The sequence below is a fragment of the Leucoraja erinacea genome, chromosome 2 (genome assembly GCF_028641065.1).
Source record: "Leucoraja erinacea ecotype New England chromosome 2, Leri_hhj_1, whole genome shotgun sequence".
NCBI classification, from domain to species: domain Eukaryota; kingdom Metazoa; phylum Chordata; class Chondrichthyes; order Rajiformes; family Rajidae; genus Leucoraja; species Leucoraja erinaceus.
The window spans coordinates 50,288,395-50,316,350 of NC_073378.1; the positions used below are offsets into that span (position 1 = coordinate 50,288,395).

Consider the following 27,956-nt stretch of genomic DNA (forward strand, 5'->3'; position numbering starts at 1 on the left):
GAAGTTATTCAATGTGCAGACACATGGCAAGTGAAATTGAAAACAACAAAGTATGAAAAGCAACATTTGTTAGGAATGTGGGGAAGGTGGATATATGCCACATTATACAATTTGAAAACTGGATATATGTATATAGAGAGACGGGTGGTGGCAGGAAGGGTGGGGTTGCTTTGAGGGTGGAGAGAGGAGGGACATAATGTACAAAACCTAAGTTATGCTAACCCCATATAAATGATATTGGCTCCAGCTTGGGTATTGCATTCAATTCTAGGCATTACATTTGAAAAGGACACACAAACATTGTTTTTTTACAAGAATAATCCCTTGTAGGGAGGAGTTACAGCTATGTGCACAGAGCAAAATGAATGATTGTTCTCCTCAGAAAAAGCAAGAACTTTTACAGAGATATTTAGTTATTATGGCTGAAGGATGAAAAATCTAAAGCAAATGAAGCTGAGGCAGTGGGGAAACATTGTTAGGTAACAGCATTGATGATTTGAATGTTCTCAAAAGAAAATTGAAATATTTGAAACAGACAGGAATCAGAAATAAAAGATAAATATGAGGGGAATGGGATAAGTATATGTCCCAACATGGGCTCAATGGAATCAATGGCCTCTGTGCCACACAATTCTGTGATCATAATTATGATGGTCTCTTAATGGTCAACAATGGCCTCTTTTAGGTTTACTTTTAGGTTCCATATTGTCATGTGTATCGAGGTACAGTGAAAAACCTTGTTTTGCAATCAAGACAAGATCCAATCACATCAGATAATATTATGCAGTGAAGTCACATTCATGTACAATAGGCAGAGTAATGAGGAAAATGCAGAGTGCAGAATATAATTCTCGGCATTGCGGCGCATCAGTTCCATGGACGGGGTGGAAAATTGCAACCTTCACGTGGTCCGCCCTGTTTCGACTAATGCAATCAACTCGACTTACACAAACGGAAGATCAAATAGAACAAGTTGTCCAACAACTTTACGCTGTACGCGCCACACAAAAGAAGAAGAAGAAGTTCCATGGACAAAGTCCAATGTTCGCAGTGGGTAGAGGGGAAGCGGACCGTAACCTAGCTTATGGTCAGGAGAAGGTAATATTTTGCTTAGTAATCTATCAAGCTTAAATTTGCATGAAATAAATCAGATGAAGAATGACAGACAGCATTTTATATAGCATTTCTTATAATTAGGTATATTTTGATTAAAAATATATATATATATTTAGGAGTCCACAACATACTTTTTGCTTATAGAATAGAATGCATAGAATAGAATGCCTTTTATTGCCATTCAAACAGCTTGGATTGGACAAAATTGCATTTTGTACAGTCTTAACAATTAAAAAAAAAAACAAGACCCACACTTAACACAGTTTACACAGACATCCATCACAGTGAACTTCCAACACCTCACTGTGATGGAAGGCAAAAGTCTTATCTCTTCCCTTTGTTCTTCTCCCGCGGTCCAGCAATCCAACTGCAACGTCGAGGCTATATCTCTGAACTGGGGGGCTCCCAATGTTAAAGCCCCTGGCGGGCGATGGTAAGTCCCGCGGCCGTTAGGCCGCGCCGGGCGATGTTAGGCCCCGCTCCGAGTCCTTTAAATCCTGCGATTCCAGCGGGGGAAGTTGCCGTTGCGGGAGCTCCGAAAAGGACTTGCTGCTTAGAGAACTATTAATTTGTCTACCAGAACAAATGATCCTTCTGACAGAACTCTGCCTCAACTACATTGACGACTGCATTGGTGCTACCTCCTGCACCCATGCAGAACACACTGACTTCATCCATTTCATCACTAACTTCCATCCGGCACTCAAATCTACCTCGACCATTTCCGACATCTCCCTACTGTTTCTAGACCTCACTATCTCCATCACAGGTAACAGACTACTGACCGACATCCATTACAAACCCACAGACTCCCATGGCTATCTGGGATACACTTCTTCCCACCCTGCTTCCTGTAAGAACTCTATCCCCTACTCCCAATTCCTCTGTCTACGCCGCATCTGCACCCAGGATGAGGTGTTCCACACCAGGGCATCAGAGATGTCCTTCTTCTGTAGGGAACGGGCGTTCCCCTCTTCGACTACAGATGAGGGTCTCACCAGGGTCTCTTCTATATCCCGTAACTCTGCTCTCACTCCCCATCCCCCCACTCGTAACAAGGGCAGAGTCCCCCTTGTCCTCAGCTTCCACCCTACCAGCCGTCACATACAACAGATAATCCTCCAACATTTTTGCCACCTCCAACGGGATCCCACCACTGGCCACATCTTCCCATCTCCTCCCCTTTCGGCTTTCCGCAGAGACCGCTCCCTCCCTGGTCAATTCGTCCCTTCCCACTCAAACCCTGGCACTTTCCCTTGCAACTGCAGGTAATGCTACACTTGTCGCTTTACCTCACCCCTTGACTCCATCCAAGGATCCAAGCAGTCTTTCCAGGTGAGGCAGAGGTTCACCTGCACCTCCTCCAACCTCATCTATTGCATCCGCTGCTCTAGGTGTCAACTGCTCTATATCGGTGAGACCAAGCGCAGGCTTGGCGATCGCTTCGCCCAACACCTCCGCTCGGTTCGCAATAAACAACCTGATTTTCTGGTGTCTCAGCACTTCAACTCCCCCTCGCATTCCGACTCCGACCTTTCTGTCCTGGACCTCCTCCATGGCCAGAGTGAGTTCCACCACAAATTGGAGGAGCAGCACCTCATATTTCGCTTGGGTAGTTTACACCCCAGCGGTATGAACATTGACTTCTCCAATTTCAGGTAGTCCTTGCTTTCTCCCTCTTTCCTCTTCCCATCCGAGATCTCCCACAACCCACTGTCTCCACCTCTTCCTTTCTTCTTACTCCCCTCCCCCCCCCACCCCACATCAGTCTGAAGATGGGTCCCGACCCAAAACGTCACCTATTCCTTTGCGCCATAGATGCTGCCTCACCTGCTGAGTTTCTCCAGCATCTATCTGAATTAATCTAATTTCTTGTGCCACAGCTTTTGAGTCATGCTTTTAATGTCAACATTTATAATATAAATATCTTCTACCAACACTTTCCTGTCAGACAGTTAATTCAGGCATCTTGTCACTGCTTAGAGCTATTAGCTCCTGAATTCCACATAACTCAATGGTAAACAACCAACTAACTGTAACCTAATTTTTCAAACACAACTTAGATATTCGTATGCACATCTCTTGCCCTATTCCTCTGCCTGTGTACACTTGCTTTGTTTTGATGTTTTCTCACTTCTCTTTTAGCCATCCATCCGGTTATGTCATGTACTTCAAATTTTATTTCCCACTTTCAAGCCCCATTTAATATTTTCATTCCTCCTTGTGCACATCAGATTGCACTTCTTACCAGCCGACATCTGACTGTAAACTGATGTGGTATGTCATCATTCTCTGTAAGCTGTTGGTCCTAAAGCCTGCATTAATTCCCTTCTAATTTCACAACCTGCTTTTGAAATTAATTGAAATGCCTTCTACCTGTGCATGGATCTTTTCTGTTTTGCCTCAGTGCATCCTGGATTACATATTAAATATGTCCAGACCAAGATTTCCTCGAGTTCTGCCATCTGGCCTTGTGTGATATGACCTTTTGAACCAGATCGGGCTTTGCTCCGACATACACCTCGAGGAGGGGTGAAGCATGATAGAGAAGGAACTGGTTGAAGGAGAGGGAGGAGTGGAGTCAGGAGGCAGAAGCAGGTGGGTGGTAGGAGTCAAGGAAAAGCAAAGTGAGGCAAAGATACACGTGTATTGCAACGGGTTCCCACCACCGGACACATCTTCCCACCCTATCCCATCCGAAGGGACCGCTGCCCCCTTGACTCCATTGTCAACTCCTCCTGCTCAACGGATGCAGGGATAGACCCAAAATGGTGGAGAAACTCAGCGGGTCAGGCAGCATCTCTGTGGAAAAGGAATCGGTGACATTTCGGGTCGTAACCCTTCTTCAGCATGAAAGAAAGAGGGGGGGACTAGAGAGGCGAGAAAAGGCCAGGACAAATCAGGGCCAGTAACAGATGACCTCAGGAAGGGTGGAGTCCATGATGGCCTACTGTTGTCTGGGGAAGATGTGCTACCGAGAGGAATACAAGGATGTAAACAGTGGAACTAGTATGACGACTCGGGTAGAGGAGGGATTGCAGGAGTTTCTTGTACTCGATAAATCCTTTCCCTCCAGATGTTGCTCAACTCGCTGAGGAGTTCAATATTTCCAAAATTCAACATTTGCAGTCTCTTGTTCTTCCACAAAAATCTAGTTCCAGATTTTGAAACAGAACCTACTTTGACTATCTTTAGCCCATCTACCACATAAACCTTTTTCCTACCTATAATTTCTTATACTCTCACATCCTCCACTCATCATATGTTCCATTTTGCTATCCTATCCAGTGCCAAATACCACTAATTGCCACCATATATACAACTTGCAATGAGGATAGTAAAAGCAATAGCTCTGATTAAATGTCAGTTTGAAGAAACTCCCCCCCCCCACCCACTCCCTGCAGCCGCAGAGCGTTGCTCGATCCTCTACTTCCTCATCAACAGACCACAATCTGTACAAATTGGCAGCAACCGTTCCTCCTCGATAACCATCAGCATAGTCATAAAGAGTGGAAATAGACCCTTCGCCAACCAACATGTCTCATTTACACTATCCCCACTTGCCCGCGCTTGGTCCAAAACCATCGAGGTCTATCCTATCCATGTACCTGTCCAAATGTCTCTTAAATATTATGATACTACCTTAACTACCTCCTCCGGCAGCTCATTCCATATACCCACCACGTATTGTGTAAAAAGTTAACCCTCAGGTTCCTATTAAATATTTTTTCCCACACCTTAAACCTATGTCCTCTGGATCTCGATTCCTCTACTTTGATATGGAAGATGGAAGACCAGTTTACTCCACCTCAATTTAAGGTAGTGGAGGATACAAATTGGCATAAAGAATCAGAGAATGAATAGTGGTGTTGAAAAACATCTCCAGGCAAGAGGTAATCACTAACCTTGCAGGTGAGGGAGCTGCAGAAACATTGTGCAGGAGAGACTGTATGACTGTGTATATGCAGTTACTGGGGCCAATGAGAAAGACTTCTGGCCAACTTGTTGAGTTCACTGTATGAAATGATGTAATCAACCTCACAAATTCAGACTGCTCTCCCACCATTTCAGTGTATCTTCAGAAAGGTATTTGACAAGGTGCCCCAGAAAATGCTGGTGCAGAAGATAAGAATTCATGGTATATGGGGAAGATTGCTAGCTTGGACAAGATTGGTTTATGCATAAAATAGTGAGAGTTGGTCTTTTTCAGACTGGAAGAGAATACTAGAGTGCCCAAGTATTTCTTCTTGTTTAAGAAAGAACTGCAGAGGCTGGAAAAATCGAAGGTAGACAAAAATGCTGGAGAAACTCAGCGGGTGAGACAGCATCTATGGAGTGAAGGAATGGGTGACGTTTCGGGTCGAGCCCCTTCTTCAGACTGATGTGGGTGTGGGGGGAGCGGGAAGAGGCGGAGACAGTGGGAGAGCTGGGAAGAGGAGGGGAAGGAGGGAGAAAGGAAGGACTACCTGAAATTGGAGAAGTCAATGTTCATACCGCTGGGGTGTAAACTACCCAAGCGAAATATGAGGTGCTGCTCTTCCAATTTGCGGTGGGACTCACTCTGGCCATGGAGGAGGCCCAGGACAGAAGGATCGGATTCGGAAGTGGAGTGGGAGTTGAAGTGCTGAGCCACCGCGAGATTAGGTTGGTTAATGCGAACTGTGCGGAGGTGTTGGGCGAAGCGATCGCCAAGCCTGCGCTTGGTCTCACCGATGTAGAGCAGTTGACACTTAGAGCAGCAGATGCAGTAGATGAGGTTGGAGGAGGTGCAGGTGAACCTCTGCCTCACCTGGAAAGACTGCTTGGGTCCTTGAATGGAGTCGACTGGTGAGGTAAATCGACAAGTGTAGCATTTCCTGCGGTTGCAAGGGAAAGTACCAGGGGAGGGGTTGGTTTGGGTGGGAAGGGACAAATTGACCAGGGAGTTACGGAGGGAGCGGTCTCTGCGGAAAGCTGAAAGGGAAGGAAATGGGAAGATGTGGTCAGTGGTGGGATCCCGTTGGAGGTGGCGAAAATGTCGGAGGATTATTTGTTGTATGTGACGGCCGGTAGGGTGGATGTTGAGAACAAGGGGAACTCTGTCCTTGTTACGAGTGGGGGGGATGGGGAGTGAGAGCAGAGTTACACGATATAGAAGAGACTCTGGTGAGAGCCTCATCTATAGTTGAAGAGGGGAACCCCCGTTCCCTAAAGAATGAGGACATCTCCGATGCCCTGGTTTGGAACACCTCATCCTGGGTGCAGATCCGGCATAGACAGAGGAATTGGGAGTAGGGGATAGAGTCCTTACATGAAGCAGGGTGGGAAGAAGTGTAGTCCAGCTAGCCATGGGAGTCAGTGGGTTTGTAGTAGATGTTGGTCAGTAGTCTGTTACCTGTGGTGGAGATAGTAAGGTTAAGAAACGGTAGGGAGATGTCGGCAATGATCCAGGTGAATTTGAGTGCCAGATGGAAGTTAGTGGTGAAATGGATAAAGTATTTCTTCTTGGTCCTCAATTATTTATGATTTAAATTAATGATCTAGAGAAGGGGGTTGTTGGTTGTCAGTTTGCTGTCTTATTGTTTTGGTTATCAGGGGAAAATTTTGCTAATTACAGGAAAATACGTCATAAGGGAGTGTTGTTGCTAAGAGTTTGTTTGCACTCGGCGATTGAACAGGTTGGGTGAGCGGTCAGGAATTTGATGTAGGAAAGTGTGACGTCATGAAATTCACTGAATTAGGAGGAATCGTCATTAATTCCCCTACACCACCTATCATTTCAGAACAGTGTCGCTGTCTCAATAGAGGAATCTTTTCAGAGAAAAAAATCCAAGGTTGTTTCAGCTCATAAAGAGACACCAGTTTATTTAAGTCTCATTCAAAACAATATTCTACTCCTGAAAATTATGTCATGTGCCATAAATGCGTTTGAGTTTGGTAAGGCCCAGCTCGGAAAAAGAATGGACAGCTATCAGTTGAAATAGAAGCAACATCATGGTTCACATCTCACTAGTTCTAAAAAGGCAAAGAGGAGTTATGCAGACAAGTGTGACACTCGTAAGTGAGTTAGTAGTGTAATAGTACAAGACTTCAGGACTTCCTTCAGAAGATGTAGACAGCTGCCGTTCTCAAATAATATTTTGTACAAATTGGAAGACATGCCAGAAGTGCCAATATTTTCAGAGGGAGGTTAATTTTAACATTGTAGAAACCTGTGGTGATAAATTTATTCCTGAAGTGGGTATGGAATCAACTTTTGAAGGGAAGTCCCAAATCAATAATGTTGAATCAACATTTTGCAGATCCTTCAGATTAAGAAGTAAATGCCGCACGAGACACACAGTAAAGATGGATAAACATCTGAGAAAGCCAACTGACAGATAAAACATGTATTTATGTGTGAAAAACATTTCACACCTTTTTTGCTTATATTGGTATAAGTAAATGTCATAATTATTGAACATAACGGCATTGTCAGACATGATAAAAGCACAGGTGAAAGTTGTTAATTCGTAAGAAGGTACTTTCGTTCTGAAGCTCTTGATGTTCACAAGAGCCTATTATAATTATAATTTGCCTGCCTCAATGCTGATATCCAACACATACATCTATTAAACTGTCCTTTACTTGACATTAGTCCATTGTGCAATGTCTCTTCTACTTGCTTTCTGGCTTTGCCTTCAGTTGCTTCGGCTTCTCACTCTGATACTCTTTACTATTACCCAACCCCCACCACAAATTCTCCTCTTATGAGCCTTGAAAAATTAATTATTTGTTGACTGTACGTTTTTTTTGTGAAATATCGTGCAGCTGGTCTCTGCATATTTTTTAAAGATATAGTGTTATCGCTGACTGCTATTATATTATATATTTGAAATGAAAAGCCTCTGGCTCTGCTGCCTCCTTCTCCCTACTTCAGGACTCCTTCAGCTGCCCAGCTGTTAGCTGCTTATTCTGCTGCCCTACGCTGACACTCCACTTGAATTAACCACAGCTATCTTCCATTTCCACTGCATCGTGAGACTTTATACAAAATAACATCCCAGCCAAGATCTCATATTTTCCTCTCCCAGCTATATATCATTTGATATTCTGTAAAATGTTATCCCATTATTATTACTTCCTTCCTCTGTGCCTTTGTCAGCTTTGGAATTCACAATGGCAATCTTTTATACTTTTTTCATCTTCACTTTTTATATTTTTCCTCACTGATTATCTTTTTAATATATTTTTATTATTGCATTCCTTATATTTGTTTACATTCCCTTGTGCAATTTTATCTTAAATACTATTATTGTACCGCTGCTGGCAACCCAAATTCCACCGACCTTGGTTGTGTGGCAATTAAATTATATCAAATTATATCAATTATATCAATCAATTTCCCGATGTTTATTGCTCCTAAATTCCGCTCTCCATTCTTTTTTATTGGAAACTTGTTCCTCCATTATCTGTTCAATCTCTTGATAGTTTCCTCAACAACATATTTGACTTTTTAAATTGTCTGATTGACCTAGCACACCTACTAAATCCAGCAGGACTAGTGGTAATGGAATATCCCCATGTTGGTGTCGGTAACGTTATGGGTAATAAGGTCATAAATAATAGGAGCAGAATTAGGCCATTCAGCCCATCAAGTCTACTCCGCCGTTCAAACACGGCTGATCCATCTCTTCCCTCCTAACCTCATTATCCTGTCTTCACCCCATAACCCCCGACACCCATACTAATCAAGAATTTATCTATTGGCAAAGAATTCCACAGATTCACCACCTCTGACTAAAGAAATTCCTCCTCATCTCCTTCTTGAAGGAATGACCTTTAATTCTAAGGCTATGACCTCTAGTGCTAGATTCTCCCACTAACAGAAACATCCTCTCCACATCCACTCTATCCAAGCCTTTCACAATGCAATAAGTTTCAATGAGGTGGCTGCTCTCATCCTTCTAAACTCCAGCGAGTACAAGCCATCAAACACTCATCATGTGTTAACCCACTCATTCCTGGGATAATTCTTCAAAATATTATTGTCCGCAATTGAAATATTCTTTGTTATTTATGAATAGTGACTTCCTTTCTACCATAGTGGGTCAGTACTCTTGAGCACATCACATCAATTTTCAGCACCTCTGTTCTTTCTTCTACTCTTTGACAGAGGAGGAACAGGATTCACTGATCCTCACATTCCATCTACCTGCCTCTGCATTCAACAGATCAACCTTCGCAATTTCTGCCAACTTCAAAAAGATTCCACAACCAGTTATACCCTCTCCTCCTCTTGCACCACTATTCTAATTTCCCTTTCTTTGATCCAAATGGATAACGTCACATGCTTTCTGAACAACACCTGACATAACTTTGTCCACTCAACAAATTTACCATGTCCTATCGCAATATCCTACTCCCATCCACACAATTTACAATGTTACCCAATTTCATGTTAAATGTTAGCTTGGATAATTATTGATTCTTCCAACCAAGGTTATGAAAATATCTGCTAAAAAGCTGAGTTGACAGTACCAAAATCCAAGGACACTATTTGTCACATCATAATGTTCAGAAAATTAATTTTGGCCCAGAAATTCGCAGGTGACTAGAAAGCAGTATTAGCAGTACGGTGCATAGTGGCCCATCCATGCTTTTACTAAAGGTCCACTACTATAAATGGACACAAACTGCTGGAGAACTCAGTAGGTCAGGCAGCATCCCTGGAGAACATGAATTGGTGATGTTACAGGTCTAGAGCCTTCTTCAGACTGACAGTAGCTTGGAGGAGAAAGCTGGAAAATGGGAGAGGCAGAACAAAGTGTGGTTATAATAGATTGAGAAAAACGAGGGAGATTTTTTGATAGGCCGACAGTTGGAAAAAAGGCCAGAGATAAGAACAATAGTTGTGAGGTTTGAGGAGTTGCTGTTTGTGAAGCCAGGGAGAGGAAAGTAGCAGATGGAGGGGGTGGGGGGGAGAGGTTAGGTGGAGTGGAAAAATCGGTAGAGGTCCAGGTGGGTCCCTGGTGCTGTTGGTGGTGGGGGGAGGAGCGGATAGAAAAGAGTGGCGGTGGAGTTAGTTAGAGGTTACCCAAAAACGGTGAATTCAACATTCATGCCGTTGGGTTGTAAGCTCCCCAAGCTTAGAGGCTCAGGACAGAAAGGTCAGTGCTGGAATGGGAAAGGGAGTTAAAATGGCTAGCAACCGGGAGATCCAGTAGGCCTTGGTGGACTGAGCACTCCAGCACTTTGTGTCCCTTTGTGCATTATCCACCATTGCAGTCCTTTGTTTCTACATGTTCCCACTAACACATAGTTATTTTACACATAAGACTCAGTGTTATAGAATCGAATAACAGAGAAACAGGCTCTTCAACCCATCATGTTGATGTTGACCATTGTACTTATCTTTACCAGTCCCATTGACATGCTTTTAATCCATTGCTTTCACGTGCATACAATAGTATACAATTGTCACAGACTTTATCCTTGCACTTTTCAGCACTCAGGAGCAGTTTCCTCAACTCACATAATTATTGTGGAGCGACGTTGCCGTTGGCAACAGTACAGGGGAGGGAAAGGCTTTCATTCCATCCTCTTATTACTACTGCATCTTTACCGTAAATCTACTCATGAGGAGGTCTGACATGGTCCATGCCCCAACGTCATAGAGTTATACAGTGATACAGTGTGGAAACAGGTTCTTCGGCCCAACTTGCCCACAACGGCCAACATGTCCCACCTACACTCGTCCCTACACTGGTCCACATCCCTCCAAACTTGTCCTATCCATGTACCTGTCTAACTACTTCTTAAATGTTGGGATAGTTCCTGCCTCAATTACCTCCTCTGGCAGCTTGTTCATCCACCACCCCTTGCGTGAAAAAGCTACCCTTCAGACTCCTAATAAATATTTTCCTCTTCACCTTAAACCTATGTCCTCTGGTCCTCGATTCACCTACTCTATGCAAGAGCATCTACCCGATCTATTCCTCTCATGATCTTTTACACCTCTATAAGATTATCCCTCATCCTCCTGCCCTCCAATGAATAGAGCCCCAACCTACTCAACCTCTGCCTATAGCTCAGACCCTCTAGTCCTGCCATCATCCTTGTAAATTTTCTCTGTATCCTTTCCAGCTTGACAACATCTTTCCTATAACACGATGCCCAGAACTGAATACAATACTGTAAATGTGGCCTCACCAACGTCTTATACAACTGCACCATGACCTCCCAACTTCTAAACTCAAGTGTCTTCATTTGAAAAGCAATTTAATGTTTAAAATGGGTCCTGACTTACCTAACTTCAGAAAATCCAGTTAAAAGCCAACGTAGTACAATTTCCAGTTAACAGAATACAATCTGGGGATCAAATAACTCCACGGCAGTAATCCATAGTAAAATGTGTTTACATTTCTCTCACCAAATGCTTGCATTGGAGCCATTATAAGACTCTAGGGGACACTTCGCACAATTTCAGACACCCTAGAAGCACAGCAGAATGCCAATGAAATTGATTTTACATCTGTTTAATCTCATATTCAATGTTCTACATTATAGATTTGCCAAAGTAGGATGCATTTGCTTATCCAGAATACTGGTGCAAGTAACTTTATTAATAATTTAAAATATTTGATCCAAGCTTTTTACAATTTATACATTAAAAGCACACAGCATTAATGGTCATTTCATTGTGAGAGTTGTTTTCCATCAGAGAGTATGTATCTAACAAGAAGTTCAATTAATGATCCACCACAGTTTAGTCAACTGGATGCAGTAATGTGAATGTATTTTAAGAGTGACTCCTGTTTGACATACTGGGCGAATTTCCCTGCCAACCAGCAGGCCTTTGGGATTTGAGAGGAAACCCAAAGACCTACTTTCACAAAGAACATTTAAACTCCATATAAATAGCATCTGAGGTTAGATTTGAACCTGCGTCATTGGAGCACTAACAGATTTTGCTACTGAGAGGTTGGCCCTTAAACATTTTATTCTAACTAAAAATAACCAAATCATTTTATAAGTGTTGCAATGCAAATACAAGTGTAACATTTGTTCACTTACCAGTAGGTGGCGCTGATTTTGTCTCCAAAAATTGGGTGGCCTAACAAAATGCCATTTCCACGATAAATGGGCTGACTCGGGCATTGCGCTGGCAGAATGATGAAACACTCTGTCCCACCGTTGGGCGCCAAAGGTGGACAGTATACAATTTACAGAAGTTACCTTCCTCCCAGAGTATGAAAGGTTAGACACAGGGGCAAGGAAATGTTGCTGCGAGCATCGCAAAAGGCTGAGAAATGCAATGACGATGACGGCCTGAGACAAATTTCCCATGCCCGGCACTAGAATAACAATGTCACCAAGGCAAAGGAGAAGCTGAAGCAGAGTAAAAGTCCCCCCTCCCCCTGTATTGTGTTGATGGATTGATGACTGCCCTCAAAAATATGGGGAGAACACAAAGTGCTAGAGTACTCAACGGGTCAGGCAGCATCTCAGGTGGGCATGGATAGGCGACATCTCGAGTCGGGACACTTCATCAGATAGATTGTAGCCAGGAGGAAAAAGCTGAAAACGAGGTGGAGTCAGGCAAATGATAGGTGGAAAAATAAAAAGACACAAAGTGCAAGAGTAACTCAGCGGGTCAGGCAGCATCTCTGGAGAATGTGAATAGGTGATGTTTCGGATCGGGACCCTTCTTCAGACTGATTATGGGGGAGAAGGGGGTGACAGAAAGAACATTGGAAGAGAGAAGGGGCAGGACAGAGTGTGGCCGGTAATATGGCTATATAGCAATAAGGTTGATACAGGTGAGTGGGGTTTGATAGGAAGATGGTTGGACAAAGGTCAGAGATGAAAAGACAGAAGGTGTGAGGCTTTATCCTGCCACTCCTCTCGTCCAGCTTTCTTCCGCTTACCTACAATCTGTCTGATGAAGGGTCCTATTTTGCTGAAATCCTCAAGCATTTCTATATAACTTCCACATTTGACCATTGAAATCGCTCCTGGCCACTTGCCCTAGTTCAACCATCTGTAAGCAAAAGGTTATCGAGAACTTTGCTAACCATGTTTTAACTTATGCAAAATCCCAGTTACCCCTCCCTGTTGTGTTTGATATTCTAATTTGGCTCTAATTAAGCCATTTAAAAAGTCATTCCTATTTTCAAAGCCATTTGTAGCTTAATCCTTTTCTTTCTTCAACACTACAACTCACAGAGGTATTTGAACAATTCTGGTGCCTTGAACAACTCAATTTACTTGCCCCCCTATCTGCAGCAACCACCTTCAGTTCCTACAGCCTTAGTTCTGGAATTCACTGTCAAAATCTATCATCCTAACTTTTAAAAGAGTCAAGTTAGGATGATAGATTTTGACAGTGAAGAGACAGCATTTGACATTTACTGCCTTAGTCATGTGTTTTGCCAACTGCTCTTCATCTCCTTACACCTTATTTTAATCGAAAAATAAATATGCGCACAATAAATCCAGTATTTAACTTTGATTAAAAAATATCTTATTTTCTATTATAGGATTTTGTGGAAAGCCAAGCTGGTGAAGGTTGAGGTTGAATTATCGAATGCTTCCGATAAAATGCAGATACACGTCCGCCCCTCTCCAGATTATAAAACCACCAAATTTATGTAGGTCCTACACATATAAACGAGGATTTGTGAGATGAGACATGACCTTTTGTGACAACTTTAATTGTCACTACGACTTTACAAAATTAGATTTGGTGCTCCTGTTTGTCAACTGAGAATTCATTAGTTATTACTATTGCAGTTTGAAAGTATAACCAAAATTATGCCATGTTCTAATGTTAAAAACAATTTTGTCAGACCTTACGAAATATTTGTGTTTCTCTGTAACCAAAATGAAATTGCTGCACAACAGTGACCATAAAGGACATTACCCATGTAAAGAATGCTGCAGCAAACAAGACCATCAATGATGTCAGCCATGTAAATCATTTCAAATGCAGCGTGTCATATCTTTATTGGCACAAAAGAGGTTCTGAATATACCAAAGTACAAGAGGCTCTTGGGTTCGTATTTGTTGGGGTGTAATTGTGCAATAATATAAAATTCCACAATACTTTCAAACCTACTGTACCATTTAATAATACCCTCGATAAACTTCACATTTTTGAACCATCCACATTTTCCTCGATTCCCATAGTATCAAAACATTTATTAATCTCTGTTTCTTAATGGTTCGAGAAATATAATTCCAGAAATTTCCAGCCTCCTTGTTCAAAGATTATTTTCCCTTAGCCGAGAGAATCTGTGACATCTTTGTTGGGCTCCCTAGTTTCCTCCTATTATCTACCAGGTAAGGGTAGCTTACAACTCAGCAGTACGAATATTGATTTCTCTAACTTTAAGTAACCCTTGCTTTCCCTCTCTCTCCGTCCCGCCCCATCCTAGTTCTCCTACTAGTTTCACTGTCTTCTTCCCCCTCATCCAACAATGAACCATTGTACATTTCTTTAAACATTGTCTGTTTTGATCTGTCCTTTTCACACCTTACATTCTCTTTGTGAGAAAAAGCTTAGTTAAAACAAATGTGAGAAAAAGATTAGTTAAAACAAATGTAGGTCCCTTGCAGTCAGAAACAGGTGAATTGATCATGAGGAACAAGGACATGGCAGACCAATTGAATAACTACTTTGGTTCTGTCTTCACTAAGGAAGACATAAATAATCTGCTGGAAATAGCAGGGGACCAGGGGGTCAAATGAGATGGAGGAACTGAGTGAAATCCAGGTTAGCCGGGAAGTGGTGTTAGGTAAATTGAATGGATTAAAGGCCGATAAATCCCCAGGGCCAGATAGGCTGCATCCCAGATTACTTAAGGAAGTAGCCCCAGAAATAGTGGATGCATTAGTGATAATTTTTCAAAACTCTTTAGATTCTGGAGTAGTTCCTGAGGATTGGAGGGTAGCTAATGTAACCCCACTTTTTAAAAAGGGAGGGAGAGAGAAAACGGGGAATTACAGACCAGTTAGTCTAACGTCGGTAGTGGGGAAACTGCTAGAATCAGTTATTAAAGATGGGATAGCAGCACATTTGGAAAGTGGTGAAATCATTGGACAAAGTCAGCATGGATTTATGAAAGGCAAATCATGTCTGACGAATCTTATAGAATTTTTCGAGGATGTAACTAGTAGAGTGGATAAGGGAGAACCAGTGGATGTGTTATATCTAGACTTTCAGAAGTCTTTCGACAGGGTCCCACATAAGAGATTAGTATACAAATTTAAAGCACACGGAATTGGGGGTTCAGTATTGATGTGGATAGAGAACTGGCTGGCAGACAGGAAGTAAAGAGTAGGAGTAAACGGGTCCTTTTCACAATGGCAGGCAGTGACTAGTGGGGTACCGCAAGGCTCAGTGCTGGGACCCCAGCCATTTACGATATACATTAATGATTTGGACAAGGGAATTGAATGCAACATCTCCAAATTTGCGGATAACACAAAACTGGGGGGCAGTGTTAGATGTGTGGAGGATGCTAGGAGGCTGCAAGGTGACTTGGATAGGCTGGGTGAGTGGGCAAATGCATGGCAGATTCAGTATAATGTGGATAAATGTGAAGTGATCCACTTTGGTGGCAAAAACAGGAAAGTAGACTTATATCTGAATGGTGGCCGATTAGGAAAGGGGGAGATGCAACGAGACCTGGGTGTCATGGTACACCAGTCATTAATAGTCGGCATGCAGGTGCAGCAGGCAGTGAAGAAGGCGAATGGTATGTTAGCATTCATAGCAAAAGGATTTGAGTATAGGAGCAGGGAGGTTCTACTGCAGCTGTACAGGGTCTTGGTGAGACCACACCTGGAGTATTGCGTACAGTTTTGGTCTCCTAATCTAAGGAAGGACATTCTTGCCATAGAATGTTCACAACAGAGAAGGTTCACAAGACTGATTCCTGGGATGTCAGGACTTTCATATGAAGAAAGACTGGATAGACTCGGTTTGTACGCGCTAGAATTTAGAAGATTGAGGGGGGGATCTTATAGAAACTTACAAAATTCTTAAGCGGTTGGACAGGCTAGATGCAGGAAGATTGTTCCCGATGTTGGGGAAGTCCAGAACAAGGGGTCACAGTTTAAGGATAAGGGGGAAATCTTTTAGGACCGAGATGAGGAAAACATTTTTCACACAGAGAGTGGTAAATCTCTGGAATTCTCTGCCACAGAAGGTTGTTGAGGCCAGTTCATTGGCTATATTTAAGAGGGAGATAGATGTGGCCCTTGTGGCTAAAGGGATCAGGGGGTATGGAGAGAAGGCAGGTACAGGATACTGAGTTAGATGATCAGCTATGATCATATTGAATGGCGGTGCAGGCTCGAAGGGACGAATGGCCTACTCCTGCACCTATTTTCTATGTACCCTTCCATATCTCTAGTTTCCCTCTCCCCTGACTCCGTCTGAAGAAGGGTCTCGACCCGAAACGTCACCCATTGTTTCTCTGCAGAGTTACTCCAGCATTTTGTGGCTATCCAAGGATCTTCTGAGATCCAGTGAACCTTTGTTTCTGTTTTGGTTTATTATTGTCATGTGTACTGAGGTAAAGCAGTTGTTTTTGTGCAATCCAATCATATCAGAAAGTATGTATCACATGTATACAATCAAACCGAACACAAGTACAAACAGTAGAGGGAAGGTGTGGGGAATATAGTACCTCAACATTATAGCGTAACAATTCCAGAGAAAAAGTCCAATGTCCGCAATGATGTCGGGTGTAAAATCAGTGCGGCACCCTAGCTTATGGAAGGACTGTTCAGGAGTCTGTTATCAGGGAGAAGCTGTTCCTGAGTTTGGTGATGTACGCTTTCAAGCTTATGTATCTTCTACATGGGGAGAAGGAGGAATGACAGGGGTGGGAAATGTCCTTGGTTATGTTGGATGTTTTCCCAAGGCAGCATGAAGTGTAGATGGAGTCAATGGTGGGGAGTCTGGTCTGTGTGATGGACTGGGCTACATTCCAATTCTTTGCAATTTCTTGCTGTAGAGCTGTTGCCAAAGCAAGCTGTGATGCAACCTGACAGTATGCTATCTACGGTGCATCTGTAGAAGTTTGTAAGAGTCGCTGGAGACATGATGAATTTTCTCAGTCTCCTGAGAAGATAGAGGTGTTGACGTGCTTTGTTGGCTGAAGCTTCATTCTGGTCAATGCACGACATATCGTTGGATATTTATGCCTCTCAACTTGAATATCTCAACCATTTCCATTTCACCCCAATGATGCTGATTGGGGCATATACTCCAATAACCAGCTCCTCTGTCTTGCTGACCTTGAGTGAGAGGTTGTTGACCTGGCACCATGTTAGTAAACTCTTTAATCCCATTCAGGTACTCCATCACATTATTGTTCATGATCCGCCCACTTGCAGATGAAGTTATATCAGAGTATGGAGTTATAACTTGCAGATGGAGTTATAATCGAATTTGGCTGTACAGTCGTGAGTGCAGAGAGTATAAGCATCCTTGAGAATTATTGTGAAGGACGTGTTGGCTCCTATCCTCAGACTGTGGTCTGTGCGTCAACAAATCGAGGAACTGCGATACTGACTGCGATTCCAAGAGTTTGGAGATGAGTTTGGATGGATTTATGATGTTGAAGGCAGAATTATAGTCAATAAATAAAAGTCTGAATTAGATGTCCTTATTGTCTAGATGTTCCAGAGATGTGTTTGGGGCCAGGGAGATTGCGTCTACCGTGGATCTGTTGCGACATGAGGCAAACTGCAGTGGATCAAGGGTGGCTGGGGGCTGGAGTTAATGCACGCTATTGATAGTAGTGTACCATTTACACCAACGGTAATGGTACGCGCTTACCATTTTCATGCATTTGGCAAACATATCTCTATCTCTTTCTTATCTGTTATAAACACTGTTATTCTAATCTGCCTCTATCACCTCCATTGGCAGCTTGTTCCATATACTGTCACCCTCTGAGTGAAAAACCTACCCCTCAATCTCTTTCCCCTCACATTTTAAAGCTCCTCTCAATTTGCATTCCTCCACCCTTAACAAAAGACTGTGACTATTTACCCTTTCCATGCCCCTCATAATGTTATTAATTTTCATAAGGTCATTTCTCAGACTCTTAAGTTCCTGCGAAAAGAATCCAAGTATTCTTATAACTAGTAACCTTATAACAGTTTGCAAGTTGAAAATGTGGCCGCAAACTGTATTCTTGGTCCTTGGTTTCTTGGTCCTCCAAAATATTCCAATTGGAATTTAAACTGAAGGTGGTGAAGGGAGGACTTAAGCCAGAAAGGGTTATTGGGAAGAAAGAGCTACTTTAAATTTAGTTGCATCAGGTTGGGTAACTATAGTTGGGTGGAGATTATTCCATGCTTTAATTGTGCGGGGGAAGAACAAATTGCTGTACACATCTGTCTTTGTAGCTGGGATCACAAATTGGATCGAATGCCCTCGTCTGCTCCTAATTGGTTTGTGTTTGGTGTAGGTCTTGTAGTCTATGTCGAGCTGACCATTTAACATTTTGTAAAAACAGGACAAACGGTGAGCTTCACATCCGTCTTGGAGAGGGTTCCACCCCAGAGAATTCAGAAATTTGGTGACACTCGCTTCTCTCTCATAGGTGTTAGTAACAAATCGAGCTGCCTGTCTTTGGACACGTTCAATGGAAGAAATGTTTTTATTTGTGTATGGGTCCCATGCTGCAACTGAGTAGACCAAATGAGGTCTAACGAGGGTGAAGTTTAGCTTCTCCTTGACAGAAGTTGAACAATGATGAAAGTTGCGCCTCAGAAAGTTTAGGACACCTGTTGCTTTCACCGTTGCATGATGAGTGACCATTCCAACGCAGATCATTCTGCAATTTGATGCCAAGATACTTGGTTTGTTTGGATTCTTCAAGGGTGGCACCAAGTATATTGTAAGATGTTTCGCCTGGATTCCCCTTTCTGATGACACGCATAGTTTCACATTTGGAAGGGTTGAACTGCATGCCCCATTGTTGTGACCACTCACCCATAGTATCGAGATCCTTTTGGAGAGCATCTTCATCATCAGCTGACTTAATTGGACGGTACAGCAAACAATCATCAACGAAAAATCTGTTCCACGCGGCAGAAAGTGCCCGCAGAGGTGGGCTGTCCCATAGGAATAGATAGTCTGGGGAAGTAATTTAAATGCCCTTTTGCCATTCCTGATATTAAAGCTGATAATAACAATTTTAGCCTGGGCCTGTCTTGGGCTAATAATGATATTCTTTTAAATTATTTTACTGCCATTGAGGTTTTAAATGTTACTAGACTAAGTGGGACCCGTTGGGCCCCTGTCATGCAGGAAGCCTGGTCCCCAAATGCAATATTCCACCACTCATCCATAGCCCCTAACTGCACAGGCACAACACACTCCCCCTCATCCCTAGCACTCTCTCCACCTACTCTTCACCATCCCTCTTATTTCCCTTCTCCTCCTCCACTCCCCCATTCCCTCCCTCACCTCTCTCTCCCTCTCTTTTCCCCTACCCTCAGTCACTCCCTCCCTCCCTCCCTACTCCTCTCCTATCCCTCAACCCCCCACCTCCCCCACTCCTCACCTCCCCCTATCCCCCCCACTATCCCTCCTCTCCTCCCCACTACCCTCCTCTCCCTCTATTCCGCACTCCCTACCTCCCCCACCCCCCCCTCCTCCTCTCCCTCTATCCCCTCTCCTCCCCCACTCTCCCTCCCCAGGATCTCGAGGTTGCCACTCCACTCCCTTCTTGTGCACCCCGGTGGAGCATCAGCCGTAGGCGCCCTTGGATCAGCCAGGCGAGCCAGACCTTGGATCAGCCAGGAAGCACCAGCAGCTACGGCCACGCCGGCATGTGGGGTGTGGGGAGCCCGGGGAAAAGACGGGAAGAGCCATGGGGGAGAGGGGGGGTATCACGGGGGAGGGGGGCAGGAGCCAGCGAGGAGGACTAGAGGGGAAGGGGCTGGAACTATGGGGCGTTGCGATGGTGGTCCGTTTGGGACTCACAGCGCGCGCTGGACGCACTTTTCCAGATTGTCTGCTTTCCTTTTGGCGACATCTCCGACTCCGCGCTGCTTCCGGTCCCTCCAAAAATCTGTCCGGTTGGAGACCTTCGCCTGCCACCAATAGCGTCCCTCAGCTCCAGTAAATGGCGCAAAAAGGGGCGGACCGTCCCGGGGAGTGACAGGAGAAGAGAATAATCCGCATGGCGCTGACTGGCAGGAGAGATCGATCTGCGCACGCGCGGTTTTAAAGATTTTTAAACCTCGCTAACTATTAAAATATATCACCGATAGAAACAAAACGTGTTGCACTCGCAGCACAGGAGAACGGTGAGTGAGCTGATGAAAAATCGTAGCGCTATCGTGTACTGTTTTTGCGCAAACTGGAAGAGCACAAGATCAGAGCTTTAGTTATGTATAGATGGATGGTTTTTAAAAGGACAATGCTGCTGGCCCTGACTGCTTCGCTGGAGAGGATTTACCAAATGGACATTAAAATGTTAACTAGAATATATTCTTCTTGAGATCGATGTGGCAAAATTCCAGCTACTGTCAAGAACAGTTGCCTGCAGCCCTGCGCCAGCTGGCAAATCCATCCCTCCAGTCTCCCAAACGCTTGAATGTTTGTACGGGCAGTGCATAAATCAGGTGTTTGTAAACTGGGAACAACCTAGCATTTACAGGTAGGTGGGAGTGTAAATCTGCATTTCTAAACGATGGAATTATTTTTAAAAAAACAGCAGATACAGAAACTGCAATGTCACTGTGTTGCAAATATTTCTTTACACCTACAGAAAATGGTGCACACATCACAGTTACAAAAATCTAACCATGAATGTGTTGATCCTTAATTACCTTACAAAGATTCTCTTACCATTAATTAAAGAAAACATAATTACAATAATTCCCAATAGCCAAGTCCTAACACTACTTACTTTCAATCCTGGAAATTGCAGTAATTGCACTAATTTTTCAACGCTGGTAGCTTTGTGAGACAGCTCCGCTGCCATGAACCAGATTTTCCTGCTTTTCACGGAAAGTGCAATTTCTACTCCAGCAATTGGTTGGGAACACCACAGCATTTAAATAATGGCAGCAGCCTCTATGAATAATCCACTGTTAACAGAGGATTGCTGACCAGATACATGGAGCGATGAATTTGATTTTTCAGGGATTGTAAGTACTGAGGGGTGCTCTGTATAGAACAGAAGGATATAGAAGGATTTCTATAAAAGGAAATCAGGAAGAAGAACGATGCACCATGCACTATGACAAATGGGTGTATGGTGCTTAATTAATTCAAATAAATTAGATAAAATACTGAAAGAACTTGTCTGCTCTGAATGAAGAAAACCGCTCTATGTAAATATCAAACAGTATCCAACGTTGCCAAAAGGCAACACCTCGAAAGTTTTAACTCAATAACTGCTGCCTTATCTTACTAATCTCACACTAATCTTAGTCATAGAAAGAGCCAGAGCAGGGAAACAGGCCATTTGGCTCATTAAGTCTACATTGACCATTAACCATCTATTAACACAAATCCTACATTCATCCCATTCTTTAAATGTATCTACATTCTCAACAACTCCTGCTCACATTCTACCGGCTCATCTAGACTTTTGGGGCAATTTACAGAGGCCGATGCAGCATCATTTTCCTCCCCCCCCCTCCCCCCCCCATATTTGGGACACAGGAAGACAATAGGCAATAGACAATAGGTGCAAGAGTAGGCCATTTGGCCCTTCGAGCCAGCACCACCATGTGATCATGGCTGATCATCCCCAATCAGTACCCCGTTCCTGCCTTCTCCCCATGTCCCCTGACTCCGCTATTTTTAAGAGCCCTATCTAGCTCTCTCTTGAAAGCATCCAGAGAACACGCATCCACCGCCCTCTGAGGCCGAGAATTCCACAGATACACCACTCTCTGTGAGAAAAAGTGGTTCCTCGTCTCCGTTCTAAATGGCTTACTCCTTAATCTTAAACTGTGGCCCCCTGGTTCTGGACTCCCCCAACATCGGGAACAATTTTCCTGCACCTAGCGTGTCCAAGCCCTTAACAATCTCTAGTGTGTCCAAGCCCTTAACAAAGAAACCAGAGCACCCACAGGAAACGGGCGCGGTCACCGGGAAAAAGTTGCAAACTCCATGAAGACATCACCTGACGTTGAGATTGAACATGATCTCCAAGGCAACAACTTTTTTTCCAGCTGAACTCTTGTGCTGCCCCTTATGCAGTGGCCCTTATAAATCTGATGTATTTGATAAACAACCTAGGTATATGATGTTAATTGATTTACCACTGAAAAGACTTGAGTTCCTTGATGGGCTGGACAAAGGTCACTGTGAGGTTAAATCTGTCACGAGAACAATATGTGAGATTGTTTCAGCAACAAAAAAATTACATGCAAATTGTCCTCATCGACCTCTTAAATAGATACAAGTAGAACCCAACACAATTGGAACCTCAGCCCGATTATAAATCAAAAATCATTGACATTCCTGCCCAGCATTTAAACTTTCCAGAAAACCCCCTGTGAATGGCCTCCCAAGTCTCTGAAATAATATCAAATCTCAGAAAGGTTTTGCTGATGAAAACATCTGTGAGGCATTTTGCTGTTTGGACTATCATCAAACTTTACAATTTTCATCCAGTGAACTGATGAGGATATAGGTTTGCTATAAAAATACTTACCACCTCATATGCAGTGACTTTCTTCAGTACCTCAGGGATCACTCCTTGTGGCTCCATTGACGGGTAATCATCTTTCAGATTCAGTACCACAATTGGAATGTTATCACTGTTGAGCAGTGTTGACAAGGCCATAAAGCACTGTATTAGATTAGAAACTGGGGATACGCCACATATTTCCTTGAAGGAAACTATTGCAACCTGAAAAAAAAGTATATGAAATTAATTACATTAAAATCTATAATTTACTAATCTTATCGCATACATGATAGGCTTGAATATAAATGTCTAAATTTCAAATGAAAGTGATTTTTTTTTCAGCCAAAAAACTGATCAATAGCGCCCGAAATGTAGTTTTAGTAGCAAAAAATAACAATTGAAAAATGCAATCCTCCAGTTGTGCAGAACCAACAGCACTCACAGCTAATGTGTATCCTTCAATACTCCTTGAAGCACTTCACTGGTCATTTGTTAGAAATCTCCATTTGTTCATTTTGTTATGTGGAAAAAGTGTTTTTTGTTATGTTTGAACATGCCAGTTATAAAACTAAAGGGAAGATGCAAAGGAAACAAATGTACCCTGGGATGCATCCAATGTTGGCCAATATATCAATCAAAAAGTTGGAGAATTCGTAGCAACACTTCCTCCTCCATAACCATCAGCATAGTCATAGTCATACAGCATGGAAAAGGGGCCTTCGGCCCAACTTGCCAACACCGACTATATGCCCCACCTGCCTGTATTTGGCCCATATCCCTCTAAACCTATCCTATCCAGGTACCTGTCCAAATGTTTTTTATTAAGTTGTGATAGTACGTACCTCTATTCCTCTCATAACCTTATACACTTCTATAAGATCACCACTTCATTCTCCTGAGCTCCAAGAAAGTCCTAGCTTGCTCAACCTCTCCCTTTAGCCCAGTCCCTCAAATCCTGGTAACATCCTCGTAAATATTCTCCACACCAATTCCGGCTTAATGACAATTTTCCTATAACAGGGTGATAATCTGCAAACTTGCTAATCATTCTTTGTGCGCTCTCAGTCAAAGATATAGAGGACAAACAGCAATGGGCCCAGCACTGAACTTTGAGACACACCATTGAAAAGCAACCTTCCACCATCACCCTCTGCTTCCTGCCATGAAGCCAATTTTCTATCCATTCAGCAAGCTCTCTTTGGATCCCATTCGATCTAAGATCTGAATGCAAGGATTAGATAATAGAAGAATAAAGGAAAAGGATGTGCATCAGAGTGCAGAACTTCCTGTACAGGGAGTTCTTGGGGGGATGAGGGTGACAATAGACAGACAATAGATGCAGCAGTAGGCCATTTGGCCCCTTGAGCCAGCATCGCCATTCAATGTGATCATGGCTGATCATCCCTAATCAGTACTCCGTTCCTGCCTTCTCCCCATATCCCCTGACTCTGCTATCTTTCAGAGCCCTATCTAGCTCTCTCTTGAGAGTATCCAGAGAACTGGCCTCCACTGCCCCCTGAGGCAGAGAATTCCACAGACTCGCAACTCTCTGTGTGAAGAAGTGTTTCTTTGTCTCCATTCTAAATGGCTTACCCCATATTCTTAAATGAGAGATGAATTAATATAAATGTGAGTGAGGAATGGGACCCGAAGTAAGGAAATAAATTAGCAGGAATGGTGGAATGGGATATGGATATGTGGAATACAGTGTGATCAGACAGTGGAATTCCAATCATGGAGAAATGACAACCAACCACTGGTACAGTTAAAAATGCAAGGGATGGATTTATAAAACAAAGGTGGTCATTATGAACTGAAGGAAACATGTTTAGATGTGTAGTTCAATTTTTCACCAGGCAAGCTGTTGGGTACGGCGGTACATTCTAATTTTATTTCTGCTCTTTCAATTGTTCGTTCAGCCAGGTATGGTTTGGACCAACAGCCATCTGTCAGGGTCATCAGAATTAAATCTACATTCATTCACTTTTCAGTGAAAATCACTGCATATCTAGACACAGAGTACTTCAGTAACTCAGAGGGTCAGGCCGCATCTCTGGAAGTCATGGAGACAACGTTTTGAGGTCAGGACCATTCATCAGACTGATTGTAGTAAGGGGGAGAAATCCAGGCTGAGCCTTTTACCATCTCTAATGTGAACAATAAAGCTAATGGTACAGAGCTCACTGATACTCCAACTACAATTGGATATTTTTTAATTTAAAAAAATCCATTTAAAAATCCCGATAAAACAAAGATATTCGCCTTAGTGAGTTCCCAGTAGGAATCTGGATGGATTAATACTTGCAATGAAATTTATGTCATATTTCCATGGAATAATTAGTAGAAGGTGTGATAATACTGAATGGAAACAATGTGATGAACAATTTAAAGGAATAAGATGACAAAAAATTAAAATATTATATTTCAATCATTTACATTGTTAAAATTTGCATCTCAGCAATTAAAGGTTGGGCAAAATTTAGTGTTTAGCCTCGTTATGTAATGCCATAAATCCAGTAATATAATATTTGTTCAGAATTTTGTTCATATTTAAAAAGACATAGAAGAATGTAAACAAACAATCAGTGTGTATATAGCTGTGAATATTAAACATAATGAAGGCTATCTTAAATGACAATTTAGAAAGGTAATTATTATCACAGAACATTCTCATGTCAGCTATCACCTCTGGCCTCATGAAGACATTTTGGAACCATACAGTGTAGCTGATGGTGGCAGATATCAATATATTTAAAGGAAAATATCTATTTTATAATAGCATTAAGATATTGCATTTAGGGGTGGCACTGTAGCACAATGGTAGATTCCTGCCTTTACAGCGCCAGGGACCCGAGTTCGAATATGACCACAGATGCTGTTTGTATTACATAGAAACATAGAAAATAGGTGCAGGAGTAGGCCATTCGGCCCTTCGAGCCTGCACCACCATTCAATATGATCATGGCTGATCATCCAACTCAGTATCCTGTACATGCCTTTCCTCCATACCCCCTGATCCCTTTAGCCACAAGGGCCACATCTAACTCCCTCTTAAATATAGCCAATGAACTGGTCTCAACTACCTTCTTGGCAGAGAATTCCACAGATTCACCACTCTCTGTGTGAAAAATGTTTTTCTCATCTCAGTCCTAAAAGATTTGCTCCTTATCCTTAAACTGTGACCCCTTGTTCTGGACTTCCCCAACATTGGGAACAATCTTCCTGCATCTAGCCTGTCCAACCCCTTAAGAATTTTGTAAGTTTTGTATTGAGTTTGTACGTTCTCCCTGGGAACACATGGGGTTTTTCCGGGTGCTCTGGTTTGCTCCCAAACTCCAAAGAAGTACAGGTTTGTTGATTACTTGGCTTTGGTAAAACATTGCAAATTGTCCTTAGTGTGCAGTGATAGTGTTAGTGTACGGGGTGATCGCTGGTCGGCGCGGATTCAGCGGGCCGAAGGACCTGTTCCTGTGCTGTATCTCTAAAGTCTAAAAGGTCTAAAATATTGTCCGGTAGCAAAAGGGACTCCTGTACATCTGCTCAATTCTAATTATGATTTTATCCAATTTCCACCTTTCATCAGTACAATGACTGGAAGGTTGGTGAAGATAGTCCAAGTTGCAACTCTCAGAAAGGAATTGGCCAAAAACGTTTAATCGAAAATAAAAGATGTTAGGAAAAGAGCAGGGGATTAATTGCATCTCAATTGCAAAGAGCCAGCCATAATAGACAAAACGACCTACTTCTGTGCTTTAAGATTCTATATTCTATTTCTGCAGGTCTATTTTATTAATTGCATTAAGATATTATTTCCACTTTAAACTGCTACATCATTTGCCTGGCTTCAACTCATCATATTCAGCTGCAGGATATGGAAGACCACTGTTACATATGTTGCCGAAGACACATATGTCCCATAACATACATCTCTACTATAAACCCACTGACTCCCACATATATCTTGACTACACCTCCTCCCACCTTGCCTCTTGCAAGGACACCATTCCCCACTCCGTATTTCTTGGTCTTCGCTGCATCTGCTCCTAAAATGAGCCTTTCCACTCGAGAATATCCACAATGCCCCCACCACAAGGTAAACATGGTTCTCCACCTACTGGTGTGAAAGGATCCCTCACCTAGATGCCACAGTTCTGGTCTCGCTCCCCCAGGCAGAACAAGAATAGAGTTCCCCTGGTCCTTATCTGTTATCCCACTATCCTCCACATCCAACACATCATTCACCAACATTTCTGCCACCTTTAAGTGATCCCACCACTTGTCACATACAGAATTTCCGTCCCAACCCCTTTCCATAGAAACCACTCCCTCACAACTCCTTGGTTCGCCCATCCCATGCAACTCAAACTGCCAACTCTCCAAATATTTTCCTTGCAACCAAAGGAAATGTAATTCCTGTCCCTACCCCTCCTCCCTCACCTCCATCCAGGGACCCCTGCAGCCCTTCCAGATGAGACGGAGGTTCACATGCACCTCCTCCTCTAATCTCATCCACTGCATTCAGTGCTCCCAATGTGGCATCCTTTACATCGGTGAGACCAAGTGTAGACTTGTGCTCGATCCGCTACTGCCTATTGAATCTCCTGACTGCTAACCATTTTAATTTCAAGGTTTCAAGATCAAGGTCCATTTATTGTCACATTGTCACATTCCCTCCCATTCCCATACCAAACTTTATGTCCTGGGCTTCCTCCATTGCCAGAGTGAGACCACATGCAAACTGGAGGAACAGCACCTCATATTCTGCTTGGGTAGCTTAAAACCTAATGATATGAACATTGATTTCTTCAATTTTAGGTAACCCCCCCCCCTTTTTTTTCTCCCCCCCCCCCTTCTCTCTTTCTGATAACAACCCACCCAACTCCCACTCCCATTTCTCCCACTATCCCATCACCCCCCAGCCCTGTACCCGTCCACCTATGTTTTTCACTCTGGCTTAACAATTCACTCATATTTCACTTGCCTTCTCTCCTTATCTGACATCATTTTGTCTCCTTTTGTCCACTTTTGACATTCTTTTGTCTACTTTTGATCTCTGGCCTTTGTCCAACCATCTGCCAATCTATTTTCCCACCCCTCCCCCCCCCATCTATCACTTGCCAAGCCAGGTCCTGTCCCCAGCTCCAGCTTTATCCCCTCACTACAATCAATCTGAAGAACTGTCCTAAACTGATTCATTGC

At 43.0% G+C, this 27,956-nt stretch overlaps 1 protein-coding gene across 1 annotated transcript in view; it reads right to left on the reverse strand.

Annotated features, from left to right (window-relative positions):
- Positions 1–27,956, reverse strand: part of LOC129709921 (inactive phospholipase C-like protein 2) — a 251,709-nt gene that overhangs the window by 44,453 nt on the left and 179,300 nt on the right. Inside the window, exon 3 of the mRNA XM_055656615.1 lies at positions 22,782–22,979. Within this exon, the coding sequence (XP_055512590.1) occupies positions 22,782–22,979 (198 nt within the window). The remainder of the gene's footprint in view (positions 1–22,781; positions 22,980–27,956) is intronic.